This window comes from Colletotrichum navitas (assembly GCF_030913465.1).
Source record: "Colletotrichum navitas strain CBS 125086 chromosome Unknown LY79scaffold_43, whole genome shotgun sequence".
In the NCBI taxonomy this organism is placed as follows: Eukaryota; Fungi; Ascomycota; class Sordariomycetes; order Glomerellales; family Glomerellaceae; genus Colletotrichum; species Colletotrichum navitas.
Genome location: NW_026850589.1, coordinates 44,567 through 68,025, shown reverse-complemented (window position 1 = coordinate 68,025; position 23,459 = coordinate 44,567). Strand labels below are relative to the sequence as shown.

Here is a 23,459-nt window from a genome sequence, read left to right as displayed (position 1 = left end):
GATCTGGAGCAGTAGCCACTCAGAGAGGGACCTCCATGGCCCTCATCCGATCACGAAACCGGTCTGGCGACATATGGGTGACATCTCCAACCGTTAATCGCCGGACCCTGAAAACGTGGAAAAGAGAAAAGACCAGAGGCTGGCTGGCAAGAGATGTGTCCGTGGACACTCACACATGAGGCAGATGCAGGAGGGTGGAAATGTGATACATTCCCTTGAATTGGCCGTGGCCAACGCATGGCGCGTGCGGCTGGATTTGACTCGTGCGAGCTGCATCTCGGCATGTACCGTGCTGACATAATGTGTGGCGCTTGTACGAATACGGACCGCAGTAGGAGAGACGCGGGGCTGTGCAGCTAGCGGGGGGAGAGTAGCCAGGGTGGGCGAGGAGGCGAAGCGGTACGTATCTCTACAGGAATGAGGATGGAATGCGGCCAGGGGAGGGGCTCGCTCGATGGTGCTGGCGGAGGGGGAGGTGGGGAGGGGGGGCGATATTGGGCCGCCGCAGCTGAAGCATTTCAGCCAAAGCGATGCATCATCCCAGAACTAACCACTAGGATTGCCAGACGGAGCCAACATTCGCGAGATACGAAAATGGGCTGCATTTTGCGGTGTGTACTGGCCTCGATTGTTGTGTCCGTATTCGCTTTGGTGTATCAAGGAAGAGGTTTTGTGCTGTAACGGCCGCCGCTCCCCCCGAGGGGGAAAAATCGGAGAAGGATAAGGGAGTACCGAGTCTGAGTTGTGCGGGTGTCGGATTTGTTGACTTGGTTGACTTTTGGTTCCGTTGCCACGGCGAGGGCGACGCGACCAGGATCTGAATTGGTGGGTGGTTGTCGCACGTTGGGAAGACACGGGCCTATCAGGACGTTGCAACAAGCCATATCTCCAGCCCGACCTTGACATCACCGGCCGGGATGCTGAGCGACGAAGCGGGTGCTGTGCTTTTGTGTTGATGCAACCATTTTCTTGTCGAGCAGGTGGCGGGACAGCATACAGGGGCAGGCAGTAGTGACAGCTGGGAACAGACAAGGCTCCATCACTATGTGAAGACCGAAGAGGCCATTTGGCCTGCGTCGGTCGCATCGTGTCTCACCCCCATTTGGTGTGTCGACGGGAGCCAAAGAAAGAGATGACAGCACTTGGTTGCTTGCGCAAAACATGTGTCGCAGAGCAAAGACGGGGCGACGTTGGAGAGAGGTTGCCGTTTGCGTTGTCGTCTGGTATGCTTGCTTTCTTTTCCCTTTTCGACTGTAGTACATGTTCCGAGAAGAATACGAAACGACGGTTAAAAACTTAGGATGGACTGCGAACAGGGCCGGTATCAAGTCATCTCGAGCACGAGCACGGTACGGTGGGGTATGAAATGCCCGGGGAACTAACCCAAAAGACAGGAAGGTTCCTTCTCTAATGCTTCTTCTCCCAGCTTGCAGAGTTATGGGCTGGGATGGAGCTTGGTGATGTGCATGTCGTTGCCTTATGCACCTGGTGGATGTCGTCAACATGCACCCGTTATCCGTAGGTCTGATGCATCTGGATCTAAAGTCTCTGCGTCCCTGGCCTGGGAGGGGACGGAGTCGATTCGGATCCCCGAGTGGGGATTCATTTTATTGTTACTCCGCTCTTCCCTGATGCAGCGGTGTTGAAACGACAACCGGTTAACGATTGCTCACTGAGCCCTGACGACTGCCCAGGGTTGCGTCCGATGACGGCGGAGGAGACTATCTGCACATCGTTGTGACTACACGTACAACGCTATCGGTGACCTCATCAACCTCATCCAATGTTTGCTTGTGATGTGATTAAGCTTTGGTGGGAGAACAGATGACTCAATGCCCTTTAACGTCATGTAAACATACGCCCGTAATGCGTCTATTCTTCAAAGCCATTGATACTAACGCTCTGGGTGCCTGATTGGGAAGTAAAAGAAGAACGAAGGCATACCGATACGTGCTGACCTACTCACGGATATACAGTACGTGCTATGTATAGAGAGTATGCAACCTAAATGAGGCCTTCGAGGTGGCAGGCAAAGCCCCTGGGCCCCACTGGCCCTTTTTCCCAAGAACAGGGTGCGTACCGCGCAACGGGAAGGCGCTAAGCATTCCCACCCCCACTGCTACCCACCTACACGAGCGTGATCGTCCAATCAAACGACGCTGACGACCGGGATTCTAGACCAGCAGCTCCTGGTCTGTCGTGTTCGTTCCTTCCCAATCCCCAGTCCAGGCCCTTTGCACTTTCCAATTCCAACACTGGTTCCTTCCGCCGCTTAAGAGCAAGCTTGTCCAATGCCCAGTATATACGTACTGTACCTACCTACGATGTAGTTTGAGTACACTAGGCAGTTTCCAGTGTGTGTTCCCCATCCTGCGCAGGCTTGTTTCCGTTTCTCCCATGTTCATGCGCATGTATGGGCTACCGACCCTGCTGCTGTTTCTGTCGCTGCTCAGTGCTGCACATTTCATGTCTTAGCCAAAGCCCTCTTTTTTTTCCCTCCTGGCCCCTCTCTTACTTATCAGTCAAGGTCTGGCCATCCGTCATCCGCTTCTCGTCCACCCGGTTTGCTGGTCCGTTTCTACAGACGAACGACAACTGACGCCTGTCTGCGGTTCGTCTCGCGCATAGGCTCTTCCTCACCCACCCTCACCCTTTGCCTGTGCCCTACGGATTCCTGATTTCTACTTTCTGTCGACGTCCTCGCGACCTGACCTGTACGGCCAAACGCCCTACAGTTCTGCTTTATTCTCACTTCCTGCAAGCACGCTGACGCAGGCTTTGTGGCGAAGATCCGTTCCCGTCTTACAGGACTTACCGATACACACCACAGCAGAATATATTGGCGTCCGTCTCGACACAGCCTCCTCGCGAGCACAATCCTCACTTTCTACCACTAAAAGGAAAGAGAAATCCCACACTGGTGTCGTGTTCAACCCCTTACCCTCCGACCACACACCAGTTGCAAAATCTACTCTCCATCCTGCATCTTTGCGCACATTCTCGGGTGCTCCGGCTTTTGGCAGTAGAACCCCTCCCAGCCACCGCTCGGCAGTCCAAGCCCCGGACATCACAATCAACAAACCCTCGTCTCTCCCATCACTCCCGAGACCCCATGCCGAAGGACCTGCAATTTCTGAACAAGGAACTGTTAACCGATTTCCGCTCATTGTGTAGTAACACGCGAATGATCAGCCTTCTCGAGTAACGATAACCCCTCCTCTCTCCTGATATCAACCCGGCGACCAAGGCCCCGGCGCCCTCGACCTCCGCAATGGATCAATCCTCAAAGATGCTCACGGAAGCTCACGAGATATATGCACGAATGGGAGGCTCTACGGGCGACACGGCCACGCGACCGCCTGCATACAAGGGTATCGGTATTGCTCTGGCCGTTGCTTCGGGCGCATTCATCGGAACCTCCTTCGTGGTCAAGAAAGTCGGTCTGCTGAAAGCCAACGAAAAGTACAACGAAGCCCCTGGTGAGGGCTATGGCTACCTCAAGAACGCCTGGTGGTGGACTGGCATGATTCTCATGATCGTTGGAGAGGTTTGCAATTTCGTCGCATACGCCTTCACTGACGCCATTCTCGTCACCCCGCTCGGCGCACTCTCCGTCGTTCTAACTGCCATTCTCTCCGCCATCTTCCTCAAGGAACGTCTGAGCATGGTCGGCAAAGTCTCTTGCTTCCTCTGTATTGTTGGATCCGTCGTCATTGTCATGAATGCCCCCGAGAACTCGGCAGTCGCCGACATCCAACAGATGCAAAGCTATGTCATTCATCCGGTATTCCTGACGTATGCTGGTGTCATTCTTATTGGCGCCGCCCTCACTGCATGGTACGCTGGTCCGAGATGGGGTAAGAAGAACATGTTGGTCTATATCTCCATCTGCAGTTGGGTTGGAGGCTTGAGTGTTGTGGCGACGCAAGGTCTGGGAGCCGCCATCGTCGCCCAGGCCGGAGGAAAAGCTCAGTTCAACCAGTGGTTCACCTACGTCCTGTTGGTGTTCGTCATTGGTACGCTGCTGACGGAAATCATTTTCCTCAACGTAAGATCCCCCGAGCTTTTGCTTGCCCCTTTACACTCGGTACAACACGACTGACGCGCACTGCCGATATAGAAAGCCCTGAACCTGTTTAACGCAGCCCTCGTTACGCCCACTTACTACGTCTACTTTACCAGTACTACTATCATTACCTCAGCAGTTCTATTCAGAGGATTCAAGGGCACGCCTACCGCAATCATCACCGTTGTCAACGGTTTCTTGACAATTTGCGCCGGTGTGGTACTGTTGCAACTCTCAAAATCCGCCAAGGATGTGCCCGACACAGCCGTCTTCTCTGGTGATCTTAACCAGATCCAGACAATCGCCGAACAGGAACAGCCTGAAACCGAGCCGAAAGCCGATGCCATCCGCGGAACCGCTGCAATTGTGCGCCGTTTGTCCTCGGCCAGACAGAAGATGGAAGAGGAGGAGTTCAAGCGGTTACATGAAGAGAAGCTACGAGAGTCTCTGGAGCCTGTCAGTGAGGATGGTCAGCCAATGTACGAATGGGACGGTTTGAGGAGGCGCAGGACCATGACGGTGGGGAGCCGAAGCACCCGCGGAACCATCATCTCGCCTTACCCTGTGCCTCATTCCGGCGTCCCTCGCACGCCGGTCGTGATCCCCCCGATTACTCCCCAGGCCCACCCGCCACTGGGCATGTCTCACTTTCCGACTGAAGAGGAAATGGCGGAGCATGACCGCCCTACAACCCCCGGCATGCTCTCGAGCATTGCTGGCACGATTCGCGACCGAGCACGGAGCGTCTTGTCAACCCACCAACCTCAGTTCCAGGACCCAAGGATACAAAGCCCTATGCATCCCGTTCCTTTGACAGAGATTGCCGTATCCACGCTCAAGTCGGACGGTGACCAGTCTCCGTACTATGGCAAGAGCAGGGAACACGTGTATGGCTTGCCAGCTGACAGCCAGGGCGATTTTGAGTACACTGGCGCTGGCGGTGTCTCTGACCAACGAGCTGCATCTCGGGGTAGCGCTCTCAGTGGTGCCAGCTCGCATCTGGCACCCACCCCACCACCCCACTCAGCGAAGAGACAATTTTCCTTCACCAACGTGTTCAAGAGGCACCACACTGATGCACCACACCAAGAGGGGGAGGAGCCGTCGCATATCCGACCGACCAGCCGGTATGGTCTCGGCTCACGCGGCTACTCAAGTCCACAGGTCAAGAATGCTACTGAAGAGGAGCGGCTCGGCCTTGTCAAAGGAGACTCTCACTCGATGCCTCCTTTGCGGCGCTACGATGCCGATGAGGAGGACGAAGAAGATCCATACATTGACGATAAGATAAGACCCGTGGAATCGAGCCCGAGTCCACCGCAACCACTGAGATATGGGCGAGGTATCACGACCCCGCCACGAAAACTCAGCGACGGCCGTGACACTGATTTCGAGTCTGAAGCACCGACGCCGCCTCCCCATCGACCGCAGCCAGGTGGAGGCCGGCCTGGGGCATTCCTATGAAGTATATGATTAGCATGATTTTGGATCGATTCGATGCCGATTACGACATGATGGGATACGCTTTCTTACTTGGATGCCCCGGTGTTCTTCATGAATGTAAAAATAATGGATGAGTAGGTACATAGCAGCTTTATGATGGATTGCTCGCTGCAGGCGTACAGTAGATGGATAGGCAACCCGCCTGTGGCTTGAAACACGGACTTTTTTCGTCGGCTTGCCGGCCGTTTGATATATACACTACAAATACAAGCACGTGACAAAACCTGCCTGAAATTCCATACATTGCCTTAATCTGCACGCCTCTCTGTTTCGAGGTTTTGCTCGCTGCCTTTGACGCATGATTGAATATGAACGTAGCTAGCCCGTGTGAAACCAAGGAGAGATATGTAACGTGCCTCTTCTTGCGTAACCGTGGAGGTCACAACCAACGCGAGTATCGAGGCGTCAAGAGCCTTGAATCTGAATACAAAGTCTTCATGAGCTTGGCGCTCCGTTAGAGGAACGAACTATCGTCCGCGTGTTCTGGAACTGGGGACGCCATCGAACTTTCATGCCTGCCACATGTCACGTATCGGCGGAGAACATGTCGCATGGGATTTGCTTCTGGATATTGGGCAGTGGAGGGATAAGTGTCCGCCTTCTTTGTGCGGGCGTTGTTTGCCAAAACATCCATGGGACCCTGTATATCTGCAGCTATCGTCATTGGATTGGATGCGAAGTAGATTATGAAGTATCTTAACTGGAATAATTTCCAAGTTTGCCATATCTGGAGTTTGGACTTCGCAGAATAGGCGGACAGTCGAGGCTACAAGTCCTAAATTCCAAGAGGATGGACACCTATAAGGGAAATATTGTGTCTCATCACAGCTATACTTCTTTCTCCGGTGATAAGTTACGTGGCTTTTTATGTTGTGCAAAAGTAGACATAAAAGGGGGGAATCAACCTGTATGTGGTCCAAGAAGCCCATCTTATCCTGCACGCGGGGACGATCAGCGTCAGCGATGAAATGGATAAAAGACAATGCCTTGCGTAAGGATGGGCATGGTTGCTCGGCATAGTTGAGTACGTTATTCTCCTGTTGGCTTCGGCGTCGTATCATCGGTTGTTACACAAAGATAAGAGAGACGTGTTTGAGTTCTTTGATATTTAGTGTGGTGCAATATCTGCAGTGGTGTTTGAACGACAGACGCAGAGAGGCTGCAAATATACTCAAGCAACATGTTCGAATGTAATCCTAGCGTCTAGATTACTCTAGCTTAGTGACAGGCTTCAGAAGACAAGAGGTTGGCATCTTAGAGAAAGACGATACCACCCCTTCTTAGTCGACTCTCCCCCTGTAAACCCCTGAGCTCGGCTGACAGCGTCGATTGACTTGTACAATACTTTCACGCCTCTGACAAAAGACCTCTTATCCATGTTCTTTCTTTTCCCCTTCTTTTTCTCTTTGATCATCACATACTGGGATACTTGTCTAATCTTTCTGCAGAGAACTTGCACTTGATTCTCACAGCTCAACCGTCATATTGCTAAGCAATATCTCAACTACAATTTTGGGCATTGCCTTAATCTCCTTGCTTCAAGCGTCCAACGTGAAGAATGGAAGCTATCAGCTTCTCTGCTCCCTCATCCAAGGGTAAGGGAGTTATGGTGGGCTTCTTTCTGCTGGTCGAGGTCTTCCTCCGTGGCGTCACTGGTGCCCCCTCTCAGCCCGACAGCAAAAAGTTCCTTCCCTTTGAATACAACTGGGACCCGCCAATCCTCCCCTATGGTCCTTACGCTCCGAGGATCGCGAACTCTTCACTATTGGCAGGTCCTCTCCTGTCCAGAACCGTGACAGCGATGCCAAGACTGCTGCTTCCACGCCTCTCAACTACACCTGGGACCCCCGTAATACTCCTCTTTGGACTGTCCGCCCTGAAGATCGCCAAAAAGTTCCTGGGCAGCACTATCAACAGCTAAATAGCCGAGGCTTCCAAGAGTGACGACGAGCCCGACCCCTGTGCGAACAAAGACAGACCTGCGACGCTCTACAAAACTTACGAAAACAATGAGTGCCCTCCCAAGCGCAAATTCCTACCACTCGAGAGGGGGATGGGGTTTGCTGACACCTGCGAGGAGTGGAACACAGAGCGTTACCTCCAATATGCCTGTACCACGTTTTGTCAGACTTGTAAGTTGATGGCCTCGAGTATTTCTGGATTCAATATCGGTCGAGAATACTAATACTTGCTCCTGCCACAGCCACTAGGTTTGAGTGGGCGCAGGAGGTGCCCTTCCCTCATTCTGCGTGCTATTTCCCAATCTTTTGCGGCCTATCTGAGGACGACTCAGTTAAATTAGGTTGGAACATGGGCGGGAACTTCAAGATCCAGTTCATAAAGGCACTGAAGATTGGTATGACTGGCGGTTATTCTCATGACTGGTCCGAATCCGAAAGCAGGAAGTTCGACGTTGACTTAGCCGAGAGTCAGTGTGGCTACTTCACCTTTATTCCTGTCAAGAGAATTATCTGGTATGTTTGTTGCTTGCAAGCTTTCATTTTACAAACACCAGACCATGTTGACTTATTTTCGTTTCGGTGTGGCATAACCGAGCCGGACTGCCCCCCAAGATGGTATGATTTTGGTTCGTGCAAGGCGGGCCCCAAAAATACCCACCTCTGCGTCGATAAGCTTTGAACAATCGAAAACAAAAGAATCCACGATCCTCATCATGAGATTTCCAACGGTACCATCATCTTTGTCTACACCGACTGCTTCAGCCGGCGGCCGCTGCCCATGAACAAGCAGGACCCCGTCTACCACGCCCCTGGTGTTGCCTTACACCACGACGTCCTCGACGGAATTAGACAGAGCTGGGTTGGGAACACATGTTACATGTGGAACATGGGAACCGAGGGTAAGCTGTCGCTCTACATCCATGGCTCGGGTTCCAAGGACTCAATGATTGATCCGGAGGGCAAAAAGCTCATCGAGAGAGTCAACCATTGCGCCAGATCCGTCGATGGGGTCATATCGCGCGCTGAGTTCAATTGGTACTACAGCGGCTATGCGGGTGAGGATCCCAAGATGACGGGCGCCATGTGGGTGTCCGTGGCGGACGTTCCGAGCAACATCAGACGCGGCTGCCCCGACGATGCCATGATGGAGCTCGGTGAAAGTACCAAGGACAAGTGCATCGGAGAAAAATTCGAGGGCTGGTTCCTTCCTTCCTTTCTTTTTCTTTTTCTTTTCTTTTGACAAGGTCTGGCTCTTGATGGGCGGAGATCAATGTATCTCGCAAAAGAGGGGCGGCGGCGAGGATGCCGTTTCCAATGGGCTTAGTAATAAGATAGATGACTAGAAAGATCCGACCATGATGATACAGACAGAACGGGAAACTTGAGATGTCAAATTCTTGTTTTATGATTCATGCGCTGTTATTCTCGAATCTCGATCCGTCCTCGGACCATCACTGTCTAACGTCCGCATTGGATGGACATTAGCGACATCTTTTTTCAGCTCATATATGGGCACCATGAGAGACACAATCAAGAAGGAGAATCAATGGCCTAGCTCCAGTTTTCTTGAAAATTCTCGATTATAGTGTGTTCAGCCCAGGACTGAGACTTTGCTGGAGAGTGTCGTAGGTGGTTCACGTTTGGGTCGATAGAAAATGCTTTTGGCCAGTCATTTCCCACTACCACACGAGAAGAAGAAGAAGAAGAATCTTGAACCCCCTTTGAGCAGCTCGTCATAGTGTTTCACGACATGAGAGTCGATGGCGGAGTATTGGATCTGTGTCCTCCATCTGCCCAGGGTTCTCAGTTCGGGGGGGGGGTGGCTCGAGATAAGCGCGCGCTCCCGAAGAACCCGAGGATCGGCCTGGCATGGCAGGCGAAACCAAACCTACTTGCTCCTTTGAAGGTCGTTTCCATGGTCGTTCCCGGTTGAAGCGAGACATGAACCCCCCAAACGCATTGTATGACATGTCCAAAAACAACTAGTTCTAGTGGACTGGCACATGTTCATGCAGGCGTCCAGAGGTGAGCTCAATCTAGCTAGAAATTCACCTCTTTCATCTTCTTCGCTCTTCTTGGCCGGACGGGCGTGTCATCTCCGTGATAGGAAAGTGTACCTGCATCTAGGAAACTCATCCGGTGTTTCTCATGTGGGAGCTTCAGCCAACCGGACGTGTTGGACATTGCCTGCCCCTACCCAAACGCAAACGAAAGCCAAGTCCGAAAAAGGTGCGATCCGCTCGCAAAGAAGATTCGTTTCTCGGGTTATTCTAGAATGACATTAAAACGTCGAAAAAAGAAACATGCTGACGTCCGTGAACCTTTGCGGCCAGGTGCACTCTCCGCCATCGTCGTCATCGGAGCAGGTCGCAGCCCCCACCCCCGCATCGACCTCGTAACGGTGCATCGGCCCGGGGCGGGTCGTCACAGTTTCCTCTCCGCCCGGGGCAGGCATCTGCTCGAACTTGACATCGTCGTAAACGATTCGTGTTGTGGACATTATAGGAACGGCAAACTTGGTAGAGAGGTATAAAGAGGTAAAAACGCCTTGAAATAATGGTTTCTTTTTGTCCAAACTCCGTAAATTTCCTTGGCTAGATATACAATATGCTCCGTGTCAATTTCCCAACTACAAGCGACTCTTAGTAATCAAGTGGGTGTTGACGGGCGTGATAGCCTTGCCCGTCTTGGCAAAGGAAATGATGTTCTCCATGCCCAGCCTCTCGAAGCCCATGTGCGCATCCAGCGAAGCGCCGGCGTTGTGTGAGAGGACCTCGACGTTCTTCATCTTGATCAGTTCCTTGTTGACGTGGGGCTCGTCGTAGTGGACGTCGAGTCCGGCTGCGGAGAGGTGGCCGCTCTTCAAGGCGGCGACGAGGGGCTCCTCCTCGATGAGCTTGCCGCGCGCAATGTTGACGATCTTGGCACCCTTCTTCATCTTGGCGATGGCAGCCGCGTCGATGAGGGTCTTTCCCGCGAACGGCGTCGCAATGAGCACGCAGTCGGCGGTGGCCAGCAGGTCGCCCATGTCCTTGCAGAAGGTTGCGGCGGAGGGCCTCTCGAGCTCGGGGGGCATGCGCACGACATCGTTGTAGAGTATCTTCATGTCGAAGGACTTGTGGGCCTTCTCGGCGATGCGGCGGCCGATCTTGCCGAAGCCGATGATGCCCAGGCTGAAGCCGTTGGGATTGCGGGAGACGGCGCCAAGGTTCTTGTTGGCGTCGACGAAACGGTCGGGATCGCCGGAGCGGGCGGCGGTGGCGGACCACGAGAAGAGGCGGAAGGCGGAAAGGATGAGCCAGATGGCGCCGTCGGCGACGGATTCCGTGCACGCGGCAGCGGCGTTGCAGTAGACAATCCCTAGCGGTTTGTGTAAGCACGGCGTGCTCCTATAGGAGGGGACTCAAACTAGCGGAGGCGCGACGAGTTAATTGAGCCTCGTCGAGCTCTCCCATCGCGACTCACCCCGGCTCGCGAGAGTCTCAGTGTCAACCCAGTCAAAGCCGGCGCCGGCGCTGGCGTATATCTTGCACGACGAGGGCAGAAGAGAGATCAGCTCCTTGTCCCAGTTGCCCATCTCACCCCCCGTGTTCCAGAAGGGGCGGTAGATGGCAAAGAAGTCGCCAAACTTCTTGTCCTTGAGCGCCTGGATGAACTCGGCGCGCGGCATGCTGTACGACCGGCGAATCTCGAACTTTGAGATGAAGTCCTTGTAGAGGTCATGGTTCCATTTGATGTCGTCGCCGAGCTGGAGAACGATAGGCTTGCCCATTGTGAATGCACTCGGAATGTTCTGATTGCAAGGCTTTGCTGCAGGTGGGGGACCGTGTGTCGAGCTCGGTGTGATGTGGAGAGGAGAAAGTCGTAAACAAGCGATTAATCCAGTTGATAATTGAACAAACCCCGGGGTTCGGCAAACGTCCTGCTGTGAACTTTCATATCAGACGATAATGGCTCGGGGGGTTAGCTGTCCTGCAGGTTCTCCATTGGTATCTCAGTGATTCCCGATTGGCTTTGTTGGGCTCTGACCGGCGATATTTGCCCCATTCAGATGGCTTTTGGGGGGAAAATATCCCGCAATGGTGGAACAGTGGAACGGCTTGCTTAAACCACCTAAGGTAGAAGCTACCTAGCTTCCCCTTACCCCGCCCCCGCAGCTGGCCAAGGCGCCATCCATGGGGAACGGCTACCGGTCCCGGATAACTGCTGTCAAGTGCCCTCACTGGATTCTTCCGAATCCACCGCCAGAACCAGGGTGCGCCGTTGATAACGGCCGTCAACCGACTACCGCCATGTAACCCTACCTCTGAGATATGGCGATAGCTGTTCTAGTTTTGCCGTACACGATTTCCTATCCAAACTTACTGATCAAAAGTCGGGCCGCTTCCTGGCCATGTGGGATACACTTGTAGCCCCTTGGCATTCGAGAAGTTTCCCAAGAGCTTCTTCTTTTTGTAGGAACCGTCGAAAAGTTAGTCCAAGAATAACGCTGTAGTCAGAGCTCAAACCCAGGCGCTGTTGTCGCCTAACGGAATGGCGCCTATACGATGGACCAAGTCGGATATCGCGATTCCTGTTTAGTGACACTATCAGAAGAGTCGAGACTTCCGCAGCCTCCGGTCGAACAATGAGGCCGATTGTGTGTCTTACGGCCTATCACATTCATAATAGAAGTAGAGCTTCGTTGACTGACATGCGAACGACAGATTGAACCAAGGTTTTGAGAATTTCCAGGGGCTGAGCTTGTGATTGTGTACTAAATATGACACTACCACCTAGTCTTGGATTAAGGAACTTCAGATGAATGAGTGTTGCGGCAATCTTTGTACCATACATTAGAGGAATCGGCTCTGATGAACTGCTTTGTTTCTCCACATTAGTGCGATGAATATTATCTACACATTGGAGCCGGCAGCTTACCCACTCCTGTGTGTTCCAGATAAACAGTTGAAACGCGCCTTCACTGTATCAATTGATCTATTTCACGTCGTTAAGTCTTGAAACTGCATATATTATGTTGACTTCTGGACTCGTGCAGCATCAGGCCTGTTTTGACTTGACATAGTCTCCGTCGGCACTTGGAGAATGCTTGCATTTGATAGCCCTGAACCTTCCAGTTCTAGTACCTGCTGCAGTCATTAAGCTTAATGGCAACAATGCGCTGATCACCCACAAGACAAAGGCGTGGAGGAGAGAGCGTTATCAAGCGAGAAATCAGATTGCGAAAAGGAAAAGAGAAAAAAAATCAAAGATACATTATGTCGCCAAAGGGCTAAGCTTTATTTGTCGCTGCACGCTGACTTGTGTTCTGTCAAAGTTTGGCTGAAGACTTCAGGGAGCCAGCCTCGAAGAGAATCATATAATAACCAAGAATGGTACAGGTCATGAATCAGCTCAGGCCGCGCAGGTGAACGTCCTGCAGTCGTTTTCCATGACAGGAAACCTAAGGTGCCACTTTCAGCAGTTCTAGTTGCGTTTTTCAAAATCAAAATTTCGTCAATCGGACCCAACTCCGTGGACCTCGGTTATATTAACAGAGGGCAAGCAAAAATCTTGGATTAAAACACAACGGATGTCGGATTGCAAACAGTTTGATGGAAGCCAAGCAAAAAGAAAAACAAGTTTTTTTTTTTTTGTTCCTGTCGGCAGAGTGCCGACTCTGGGGATAAGGTAGGGGGGATCAATTTTGAAGGGGGCGCATTAGTCCGGGACTCCTTGTTCATTTAACACGGAGCCGGGGTGATATTTTGCCATAATCGAGCTAAACAAAGCATTACATCTCAGACACTGAGCCTACCTGGTCGAAATATCGCTTAACATTTTCGACAATCTACCGTAGGGCGAAGAGAGCGCTTTGTACTTGTTCAGTGTCATTCTACCAGTTATGAACCTACATAAATCAAGCCCCATGCCTTAGTCCACTTTTCCCAGCCGAGCTGCAATTTCCGGGCTGGCCTCTCCCAGGTGACAATTTTGCTCCACACCATATGTCGATACTGCATACTATAGTAGCTATGGTACTGACCGTTGCGGACCGCAGCCATTACCTCGGCTTATCCTGCTGATTGAGGAATCGCTAACACGCTCTGGATACCTATTGCGACACTTCGGCACCCATCGTACACACACCCTTGGCTTCAGCGAGCCTATTTGACCTTCCATGCTTACGCTGCGCCGTATTGAATAACGGTGCTGTTTAGGTAGGTACTCAGTATCCGGTTCGCTTCTTATTTGTCCCCTGGCTCCGGTGGAGAAGTTAGTTCACGCTTGGCAGCTATATTCGGTAGTGTGTCTATAGCAGAAAAAACCGAGTTTACTGACTATTAGCTGGATGCGTCCCGTTTGCAGTGGCTAGTCAGATCGAATATAAACCCCTCCTAGGTCACTACGGTTCCGTAACCCTTTCTGTCTCCACTCAATCGTTACCGTGTGCTTGCAAATATACATAACCAGTCATTCTTTTGTATTTTAGAGCTTCATTCGGAAGCTTGCCATCATGGCTTACCTTATGAGAGCAATGCTTCTCCTTGGAGCACTTGTTCGTCCGTCCTCTTGCTCTCCTTTTCTCACGAAACGGGGCGACACCAGCTTGCTGCCTAGTTACGATTACGTTGTTGTCGGCGCTGGTGCCAGTGGACTCACTGTTGCTAACCGACTTTCTGAAGATCCGAGTATGCCTCCACTCGTCCGCTAAAAGGCATTATTATCTGGTATGGAAGTTAACTTGTAGCAGGTGTAACTGTCCTTGTCATTGAGGCCGGTGAACAGTAAGCCGCTCCCAGCTAGAAGCACCTTATGCACAAATTCTGATCTGAAGTCTTTAGTGACGCAGGCGAGGATATCGTCAAGATACCCGGGCTAGCTGGAGGCGCGGTTGGAACAAAGTACGACTGGAACACGACCTACGTCGCCAATGAAGCGCTAGGTGGCCGAGTTGTTCCTATCCCTCAGGGAAAGGTTGTTGGCGGTTCAACTAAACTTAATCGAATGGTATTTGACCGTGGGTCAAAATCTGATTACGATCGATGGGAAAGTCTCGGGGCTTCGGGGTGGAATTGGGATACTTTGCTCCCCTACTTCAAGAAGGCAAGAGGATTTCTCTACTTATTTGTTTATTTTGACCTGGTTTCAAAGCTAACAACGACTAAGAACGAAAATTTCACACCTCCGATCCCAGAGATCAAGTCTGAATGGGATATTGAGGTCGACACCGCCGCACATGGCAACGATGGACTAATGCAGGTCACTTATTCACCATTCTTCTGGCCCACTACCAGTTAAGCTGTCCCCGCAGTTCTTATTTGTTTAAACGCAGCTATTCTAACGATCTCCTTTTAGGGTTCATGGTTGACGCTGTCAAAGAGCTCGGTATACCTGTCGCCAAGGACCAGGCAAACGGAGGTCCTATTGGTGGTTACTTTTGCCCTCACAACCTAGACCCTAAGACAGCGACTCGTTCATCTGCCAGAGAGGCATATTACGACAACTTCACTGGGCGCCAAAACCTCCACCTTCTCACTGGACATCAAGTCACAAAAGTGGTCACGGCTAGCTTAGGAGACTGCGTCAAGGCAACTGGAGTAGAAGTAAGTTGTGTCAAGATAGGATGGAAAAAGCTGTCAACTGACTCGTCTTCCTGTAGTTCGCTGCCAGTAAGGATGCACAGACTCAGGTTATCGATGCGAACAAAGAAGTCATTCTTGCAGCTGGAACACTCCACACCCCTCAGATCCTTCAGGTTTCGGGCATCGGTGACCCCGCCCTCCACGCGAGCATCAACGTATCGACCGTCGTTGATCTCCCAGCCGTTGGCCAGAACCTCCACGACCACGTCCTCTTGACCGTGGTCAACACAAGTAAGACCATCTATCATCGAAAGGAAATTAAACTTAATCATAGGACTGACATGACACTACAGTCAACACCACTCTTCCTGTGAACTCATTGTTGCAGAGCAATGCTACCTTCGCCGCTGATGCCCGAGCCCAATACGATAGTCACCAGAATGGCCCGTTGAGCTCTCCTACTGGCGATTTCCTCGCCTTCCTCCCGCTTTCCACCTACTCCAAGGCTAACCAGGCTCTCAATACCCAAGCTACAGCTCAAGATGGCACCGTGTTTCTGCCGTCGGGAGCCCCACCTGAAGTTGTGAATGGATATCGGGCACAACACAAGGTTCTCAACGAGCGTCTTTTAGCCAATGACTCCGCTCTTCTTGAGATGATCTGGGCAGACGGCGCAATCATTCTCGGTCTTCAACACCCTTACTCTCGCGGGAGCCTTCGTGCTGCCTCCCCCAGCACCTTTGATGCCCCCATCGCAGACTCCGCCTTCCTCAGGAACCCTCTAGATGTTTCTTTGTTAGTTGAAGGGGTCAAGTTTACCCGCACTCTGACCGGCACTGAGTCTCTCAAGAGTCTGCAGCCTTTCGAGGTTGTCCCAGGCGCCAATGTTACCACTGACGATGCAATCGCCGACTTTATTCGCCAGCAGAGTAGCACCCTGTATCATCCAGTCGGCACTTGCAAGCTAGGCCCGAGAGAGGAGGGTGGCGTCGTAGACACCAATCTGAGCGTTTACGGCATTAAGGGTCTACGCGTTGTCGACGCGAGTATCATGCCTCTGTTGCCTGCGTCACACACCATGACTACGGTTTATGCTGTCGCCGAAAGGGTAAGCTCTTTCCAAGTTTGAACTCAGTAACGGTTCATCGGCGCTAACTCGTTCGCTCAGGCTGCAGATATCATCCGAGGCAAGACGGCATAAATTGGTGAGACGTAATATATAGCAGAGAAGCATAATGAGCAACGAACTTTCATTCAATGTCATGATGACTTGAATGCGAAGCAAATGAGGTGTCGACCTTCTCATGTTTTTTGCGCAATCTTTATAAGTTTAGTAAGTCAAGGACTCAAGATATCATGTAATTATCAGATTATCTTCTTCACTTTTCGCCTTCAAACAATATCAGATTTCGATTCAAAGACAAGCATTCTGTCAGAATATTTTGTGATATTGACTGCAGGATTCGTACCAGGAAACAAGTTGATAAATGAGAATTATTATGGATATTATCTGATGGCCTTTGGCATTCGAGCTATCCACTATCTAAAGTCCAAGATGTACCAGTGATCTGAGCCAAACTCAAAGAGGGCAAATATGGCAGCCTTCTTATCCAAATAGGATGTAATCTACTTCTGGGTGGCAAAACTATACTAAGACATCCAGGGCCGAAGGATCGTCGAATAGCTGTAAATTTTCCTGGACAAAGCCCTGTTGAAGTTGTCTCTTATAGACGGCGACAGTAAAGGATACCAAGCCCCATCTATCGCAATCCAGCATGCTTCGATGTCTTCGAAATCAAAGCACTTACTATCTCACCATGTATACTACTTACAAGCTTCCAACTCAATTTAGAGGCTGTTTCCCTCTACTTCTGACATTTGATTACAAACCCTGTTGCGTTACATCAGGATCACTTGAGAGTACATAGTCACTGGCAACTAAGTCCTTTTTAAAAGAATCGGATAGGCCTGGTTTCGTATACCACAACCAGTACATCTACTTTTCAGTTCCATGAGTGACGCGCTCCAGTGAATGGGTTGGCATCTTGTCACACTAGCCGCGTCTCATAGGTGTCTCATTGACCATACTTTTGTAGGTTATCACGCTCAACATGTTAAACAAGTCGGACACAAATCGCGAATACCTTACATTACGACTTGTTGAACTCTAGACTTGGATGAAAATATTTCTGAGATGTCGCAACTGCTTCTTGTCAGTTACTAGTTTCTTAGGTCTCAGTGGGAACCATCATCGCTGGTTGGCGATGAATAACGCATCGTACAATGATAGCTTTACAGGGATACGGAATGAAGGCCGTTACTCACACGATGAGGAGCTTGAGTGGTAGCAATGTCTCACATCACAGGGCCGAGCCCCGTGTATAATGGGTAGTAACATTTTGTTGTGTATATGTATCAACGAGAAAAGCCTAGACGAGGACTTCTAGTTGGTTGAAACTCGGTATATTGGTAGTCCAGATATAAACCTCACACCCCCCCTGATTGCTCTTGGATCGGAAAGGATCATTTGTTCAACCGAGTCCGACTCGGTGTCTCATTTGCAATCTGCCCTTTAACGCCGTGCTATGCATTTTCGAAAGAAAAACTGTCTCCAACATGGACGATGGATAAGGAGGCTTCTGGTTACATCACCAGTCTACCGCCCAGCCATTTTGTTCGAGGAACTCTTCGCACGCCTGCCTGAGACCAAGATTGGGCCTGAGCTCCGACGGCAAGAGGGGCTCACGGGTGAGGGGATCGCTGGGGTGACGACGCAAGTGCTCCATGATGGATGCTCTTTCGTATGACTTTCCGGTTTTGGTCTGCACGCATGTTAGTTGAGGCCATTCGCAGAAGCGGCGTTACAAGCTGACTGACAATAACCGGATCAACCATGACACCAAAGCTGATATCGTCGATAGCCCACTCCGGAACCTCCCGCCTTTTCTCCTCCGCAGATCGGCTCTTCTCAAAAGTGTCCCTCAAAATGGCGATCTTCTGCTCCCACTCAGCCTCGATCTCTCTCTTCTCCCCGTCGTCCACGGCGTTGGCGACAGCCTGTTCACGCTCCTTCTCCATCAAGTCAATGACCTCATTTTCTAGGTGGCGCGCTTCTCTGGTACGTGTCTTTTCCATCCAATCCCACCGCTCCTTCTTTGCCCGAAGGACCTGTGCGGTAATGGCAGCTAGCGATTTATCACCAATCTGCACACAGAGCTGATGGGCCTTCTGGGCGTTTGTGAGGGCTGAGTCGTAGTCTTTCAAAGCCAGCTGTGCTTGGGAGAGGTAGTAGTGAGCCTTGAGGTTGTCGGGGGTGAGGCCGAGGCACGATTCGCAGTCGGAGACGACCGCGTCCCAAATTTCGAGCTTGAGGCGCGCCATGGCGCGGTTCGTGTACAGAGCGGGGTTTTTGGGGTCGGCTATGATGCTATTGAAGACGAAACATCAGCACCGTGATTAATCCTAGTGCCTTTGTAGCTGGGGAGGTAGGTACGCAATAAGGGCACCAAGTCGGAGGTTTGGCCGAAAGTGTCCGATCGAAGGAGAGGGAAGGCTTACGCTTTCGAGTACAACGCCTCTGCGCCGGCATAGTCGCCTTGTTGGAAGTGGCGGTTGCCCTCTTCCTTGAGTTGAATTGACCTCGACATTGTGTGTCGTGTGTGTGTGAGTTGCGATGGAGAGCTGAAATAAAATGCAGCGGTTTGGCTGAGTAGTGTATTTGTTGATGAAGTCGAAGTATAAACCGGATCGACAGCGGAATCGAAACCCGGAGAACGCAGCAAGGTTTGCCGGACTGGGGGCTACCGAGAGAAGCAAGAGTCAGTCTACGGAGGAACGTTGAGGTAGAAAAAATAAAGATAAAAAATAGCCTACAGGAGGATGGGCAGTGCTGCAGAAGCCGGGAGATTGTTCTACTTAGGCCGTGGGTTTGCGCGGATCAGACGGGTTTTGGGATCGAGTCCGGGGGCTAGGAGACCATGGCTATACGGGCGGAAACTGATAGCACGGTTGGGCAAGCCGGTCGCTGCAGCCCAGCTCACTAGTCAGCCTTGGGGCGTCAAGAGCAATGTGCAACTTGGGAAGAAAACACAGCCCGTCTACCGTTGCCAACGCTGACGTGCTGCATCGGACTGCGTCAGGTGTGAGGTGAGCAGTGCACTCGTTCAAAGACGGGACGCCGTCAGCGAACCGGCGCCGATGGATTTGATTCTAGGGGTCTCTCTGTCGACCGACCCCACCTTCGCCCGGGTTGAGCGGTTGTTGTTGTTGCGTTCTGGAATCTTCCGCTTAGAAATGGGTGGCTTGCATCCCTCGGGTGGTACTCGTTTGGTCACGTGCTGTGGCTCATTGCTCCGCATCTTTGGCAGCCACTCGGCGGCCGAGAGTGGTTCCTTCTCGGAGCCGACCCGGGCTGGTCGCCGAATGCACCCGCCATCACCAAGGACCAAGGCATAGAGCACCTCAACCAGAGATGATTTCGTATTTATAAAGTGCCTAACACAAGATAGGCCTTATAGGTAGAAAACAAGTCTATTTGTAACCTCCAAGTTATCCTTATACTGTCTGGGAAAGGTCTATGTGCACATAACCCACCAGCGTCATATTAAACCCTCCTCCGCCTCAAAGGGTCCGTGGAAGTTTTGTCGGTGCTTTAATATATTGTACAGTAACCAGATACCTCGCAGGAGATTCGCCGCTGAATCAACAATGGCAACAGCTCGGCCGAAAGATATACCTGTATCACCACTGGTATGCCTACACAGGTCCCATGATAAGTTCTCGGCCGCAGCCATCGACACTATATCAAATAAGGCATATACCAGGAAGGCCAGAGAGACAGTAATTGTGTATTTTCTGTACGAGCGGGGGCCATATCGGGACCTGTTAATCCATCTTCTCAGGCCTGACCTTTCCAAGAGCAGTTGAGGAAATGTAAGATTATCCAGGTGCAACTCATTGTTATTTTCGGCTTTGTGGAAAGCACTCATGCTCATAAGCGAGTGGAAGCTGCTTTGGAAGAGTGAAAGCCATCTGAAAGCGTAGTATATCCAGAAAGCCTTCATGTCGCGGCGAACGATGGTATTAGAGGCTGGCGATTCAGTGCAGGCGCCCACATCACCCCACCAAGCAGCTGACAAACATATTTCGGTCATGTCGTTGCCAAAATCGTTGACAACAATGCCTAGGAGAAGGAGGCCGAATGTTTGGCACACCACAGTAACTACCACTTGCCAGCGAGCTGCCAGGGTTTCCTTGGTAACCAGCGAGATGGAGAGAGCAACGTTTTAGGCGTCGAGAATCATCGAGCCCAGAACTTTGTCGGCCAAATATATTTTGGTGTCCTCTCTGTAAATCTGGATGAGAAGAGCAATGGCAGAGAGAGGTGCGTCACCACAAGACCAGCCCCTACCTCCTTGGCCATTGTAACGAGAGCATGGAAAGTGCCGAGTAAAGCGATGAAGAGCAAGATACAAATTTGTGCCCGTGATGCGATTCGAATGCCGAGACTGGCAATATCCGCTTCGACATGGATCTTCGAATTGTTGCAAAGCTCATCGTGTGCCTGTTTCCCAAGAAAAAGAAAAAGAATAAGAATGATCCCCAGCAGAACCATGAAGGACGGCATGGCAAGATACCGAGTGACTGTCATCCGATTACGCCGCCGTCGGTCTTTAAGACGAAAACGTAGCTTCGGAATAGCTCATTCGAGAATTAAATAGACAGTGTTGAAAAAGAGAAAGACAGAGGCAATTACCAGCCCTATTCCTGGGTGATAAACGAGCGCCATAGCGGCGGATTATTGTTGTCAAGGTATCGCTCAATAGTTACGGTTACTATCATCAGGCTGTAAGGGATCCCTAGCGGTTTATATATTATCTAGCAGAACATATTGCAAGACATTTTCAGGGTATGACGTTTGTATATCACAGGGATGTAGCCTCCAGCCACCATAGAAGGATTTACCTCCTTGGTTATGGTGTCCAAGGCGTCGAGCAAGGCAGGCCCGTGAGTATTCGCGGGGATCGCTGACAGCCACCACAATTAGGCTGTTTTTCTCAGCTGAAATGCTCTTATTTCTTCATCTGGCCAGCCTTGCGTGGCTTAGCAACAATCCTAGATGTCGCAGAACGCGACTGTTCCCTAACTTGTGTATTGTTAATAGCAATGAAAACACATAGCTCACATAGCAAGGCTGGCCATTTGTCTACTTTTGACGTTATGCCACACGCCGAGAAAGACGTTGCTATGCAAGACTTTCGGAGACAAGACACCTCCTTTTCGTCGGAAGGAGTACAGAGCATTGCGGGGATGTCAAAAGTCTACAACCACAACGGCCTTCCAGTATGTTTTCCCAATCCATATACTGGGGATTATCGACATGCAATCGACTGGGGAGACTTAGAAGCGCCTGTTAGAGAGACTCTATAGCCATGGGTAGCATCGCCAACCTCAAATCTACCACCTGCATGAGGAGATCAAGGGTGAAATTGACACCCACGCTTTGTAGACCGCCATCGGCCCACGTCAAATCCAAAGGAAGATCTTGCTTGGATAGGAATGAAATCAAGGTGAAGCCGTCGGATGTCAACATGCCGTTCCTTGATGGTTCACAACGGTGACGCCGTTTTCGAACCCATTTCATCCCGATCCTAATCTTGATTGCTTCTTCGGACTATTGCCGTTGTACACCAGCCCCAAGGAAAATGGAGATGAGAACGGTATGAAGGGGTTGGAAAGGAAAAAGGCTGGGGCACCTGCGTGTTTGTGGACGAAAGGTAAGTGGCCTTGGTGACCCCTGCATCGTTAGCTCACCCGACCGTCGCTGCTCGCCCTGTTCGGCCATGTTCGGTTTCCTGTTCCTTCCGTACGGTCGCATGATCGTTCTCACAGCCGAAGTAACCATTTTGCTGGTTTACTGCCTCTTGTGCTCTAATAGCTACATCTCGCAATGACGCTCGTTCCTCGCCGCAGGCGGTACGGTACCTCCAGGCTAAGCAATCCGAAGAACCCCACAAGAAAGGATCTCTCCCGGTAAACGGGAGCGCCTCTAGATAAGAGGATGGAAGGTAAATGAAATCATCGGGATTGAAGGTTCTGGAAGGTTGATCATAGGAGTTCTTGGGTTAGGGTTGTGCTGACCGCGGCACCTATGTAAGACGCTGCTGTATGTTGGGTTCATATAGCGGTAACGGTTACGGTGGCTTTGACACTTCAACGGACGTGATATTTACGTTGAATGCCAACCGGCTGAAGGCTGGATGTTAGTAAGGAGGTTAGCAGTGACTGGAGCGACAGCTGTGCTGGCTAAAGTATGGTGATTTATGCCGGGGTAGCCATGGCAGTTGTGCAAAATTCCAGTGCTATCTATGTATTAGTAACCGTAGTTATCACATTCACATTAACAACTAAAGCAACGGCTACGGCTAATAGCCCCGACTAGAGCCACGGTCTCCATGTTAGCTGCAGCCGCGACGTGTGTATCATGAGATACTTGAAACAATCATGGCAACTGACACAGCGGTAACATCCGGGCCTGCTGTGGTATATGACTGAAACAGCATGGTAGCCCGACTGGAAGAGAAACGTCATTTCCAAATATGTCAATACGCGAAGGCAATACTAGATAACTTACTAAGCCTGTAGTTAATGCTAGGCCGCAGACTTCAGCCACACTGGACAGACGGCGGCTGAGCCACGGCGACCACTCGAGTCCGGGTATTCGTCAGGCTGCGTAAGGAATTGGCAATATCCTGGGTTATAACTTATTAGATATTAGCTTACACAAGACCACGGGCAATATAACCGATGAAATATTAAAGACAGGATGTAGCTGGCGGTTCTTCTCGTTGTCGTTGGGTGGTATTCCCTTTGTAATAACTAGTGGTTTTTTTTCTGGGGACTCGGCGTAAGGCTCTCACGGCGTGATCATAACCTTTCTGGTTGCTCGTTGGACGGCTTGGTTAACACTCATCAGCACAGGTTTGCAGCTCGGGTTCGCAGTGCAGCCACTCTACAGCAACTTACAGTTGATTAGCTCACAATCGATGGAGCCGGTCCTGGGCCCAGCTGCATCCCCGTGATGGCCCTGCTAGCTCACCACTGGTCACAGCTGTGCGCCTATCAAGGCTCCATCCGCGAGCTCCACAAGCCATGGGACCGGCGATGAACTGAGGCTCGAGCAGGACTTTAAGCAGCAACATTGGAGCAAAGCCGAAATATTCAATCCCGCCGTTCGAGTTGGGCATTACGACATTGCTGCAGAAAGGTTCTCCCTTGCTATGAAAATGGTCAGCTTATTGGTCGCATCGTCTGAAGTGCAGCGCAGCCCCCTTGCACCGTGCAAGGTAGCATGTACGTACCTGT

General features: G+C 51.2%; 7 protein-coding genes across 7 annotated transcripts; 3 read left to right on the top strand and 4 right to left on the bottom strand.

Annotated features, from left to right (window-relative positions):
• Nucleotides 1-541: 541 nt before the first annotated feature.
• On the bottom strand, nt 542-1,246 carry LY79DRAFT_558252 (uncharacterized protein). The gene has a single exon (XM_060558164.1). It carries the CDS (start codon nt 1,084-1,086, stop codon nt 547-549), a length of 540 nt encoding a protein of 179 aa, XP_060412539.1. The 5' UTR covers nt 1,087-1,246; the 3' UTR covers nt 542-546.
• A 2,025-nt stretch (nt 1,247-3,271) lies between these two features.
• Nucleotides 3,272-6,027, top strand: LY79DRAFT_580947 (magnesium transporter NIPA-domain-containing protein; the record flags this gene model as incomplete). The annotated part of the gene is made up of 3 exons (XM_060560158.1): nt 3,272-4,048; nt 4,121-5,501; nt 5,888-6,027. 3 exons carry the CDS (start codon nt 3,272-3,274, stop codon nt 6,025-6,027), a joined length of 2,298 nt encoding a protein of 765 aa, XP_060412538.1.
• A 1,100-nt stretch (nt 6,028-7,127) lies between these two features.
• On the top strand, nt 7,128-9,159 carry LY79DRAFT_591377 (uncharacterized protein; the record flags this gene model as incomplete). The annotated part of the gene is made up of 6 exons (XM_060561273.1): nt 7,128-7,252; nt 7,342-7,462; nt 7,500-7,701; nt 7,773-8,194; nt 8,249-8,730; nt 9,117-9,159. 6 exons carry the CDS (start codon nt 7,128-7,130, stop codon nt 9,157-9,159), a joined length of 1,395 nt encoding a protein of 464 aa, XP_060412537.1.
• Nucleotides 9,160-10,047: 888 nt separating this feature from the next.
• Nucleotides 10,048-11,582, bottom strand: LY79DRAFT_558245 (D-isomer specific 2-hydroxyacid dehydrogenase). Its single transcript, XM_060558163.1, has 2 exons — nt 10,996-11,582; nt 10,048-10,890 (listed from the first exon to the last, which is right to left on the bottom strand). Exons 1-2 carry the CDS (start codon nt 11,300-11,302, stop codon nt 10,160-10,162), a joined length of 1,038 nt encoding a protein of 345 aa, XP_060412536.1. The 5' UTR covers nt 11,303-11,582; the 3' UTR covers nt 10,048-10,159.
• Nucleotides 11,583-13,891: 2,309 nt separating this feature from the next.
• On the top strand, nt 13,892-16,650 carry LY79DRAFT_558241 (GMC oxidoreductase). The gene is made up of 8 exons (XM_060558162.1): nt 13,892-14,201; nt 14,264-14,297; nt 14,355-14,616; nt 14,680-14,806; nt 14,869-15,116; nt 15,173-15,386; nt 15,449-16,203; nt 16,264-16,650. The coding sequence occupies exons 1-8, from the start codon at nt 14,027-14,029 to the stop codon at nt 16,294-16,296; spliced, it is 1,848 nt and encodes a 615-aa protein (XP_060412535.1). The 5' UTR covers nt 13,892-14,026; the 3' UTR covers nt 16,297-16,650.
• Nucleotides 16,651-17,743: 1,093 nt separating this feature from the next.
• On the bottom strand, nt 17,744-18,742 carry LY79DRAFT_518515 (U-box domain-containing protein; the record flags this gene model as incomplete). The annotated part of the gene is made up of 3 exons (XM_060555040.1): nt 17,744-17,917; nt 17,973-18,522; nt 18,654-18,742. The coding sequence occupies 3 exons, from the start codon at nt 18,740-18,742 to the stop codon at nt 17,744-17,746; spliced, it is 813 nt and encodes a 270-aa protein (XP_060412534.1).
• A 790-nt stretch (nt 18,743-19,532) lies between these two features.
• LY79DRAFT_660404 (uncharacterized protein) lies at nt 19,533-20,721 on the bottom strand (the record flags this gene model as incomplete). Its single annotated transcript, XM_060562769.1, has 3 exons — nt 19,533-19,893; nt 20,004-20,347; nt 20,506-20,721. The coding sequence occupies 3 exons, from the start codon at nt 20,719-20,721 to the stop codon at nt 19,851-19,853; spliced, it is 603 nt and encodes a 200-aa protein (XP_060412533.1). The 3' UTR covers nt 19,533-19,850.
• Nucleotides 20,722-23,459: the final 2,738 nt, after the last annotated feature.

Bases quoted from the DNA above. Each gene is read 5' to 3' on its own strand.
- LY79DRAFT_558252 (XM_060558164.1), bottom strand. From the start codon at position 1,086: ATGCGACCGACGCAGGCCAAATGGCCTCTTCGGTCTTCACATAGTGAT.
- LY79DRAFT_558241 (XM_060558162.1), top strand. From the start codon at position 14,027: ATGGCTTACCTTATGAGAGCAATGCTTCTCCTTGGAGCACTTGTTCGT. The intron at 15,117-15,172 runs GTAAGTTGTGTC...GTCTTCCTGTAG, and splicing joins TCAAGGCAACTGGAGTAGAA to TTCGCTGCCAGTAAGGATGC. The intron at 16,204-16,263 runs GTAAGCTCTTTC...TCGTTCGCTCAG, and splicing joins TTTATGCTGTCGCCGAAAGG to GCTGCAGATATCATCCGAGG.
- LY79DRAFT_558245 (XM_060558163.1), bottom strand. From the start codon at position 11,302: ATGGGCAAGCCTATCGTTCTCCAGCTCGGCGACGACATCAAATGGAAC. The intron at 10,891-10,995 runs GTGAGTCGCGAT...ACAAACCGCTAG, and splicing joins TGAGACTCTCGCGAGCCGGG to GGATTGTCTACTGCAACGCC.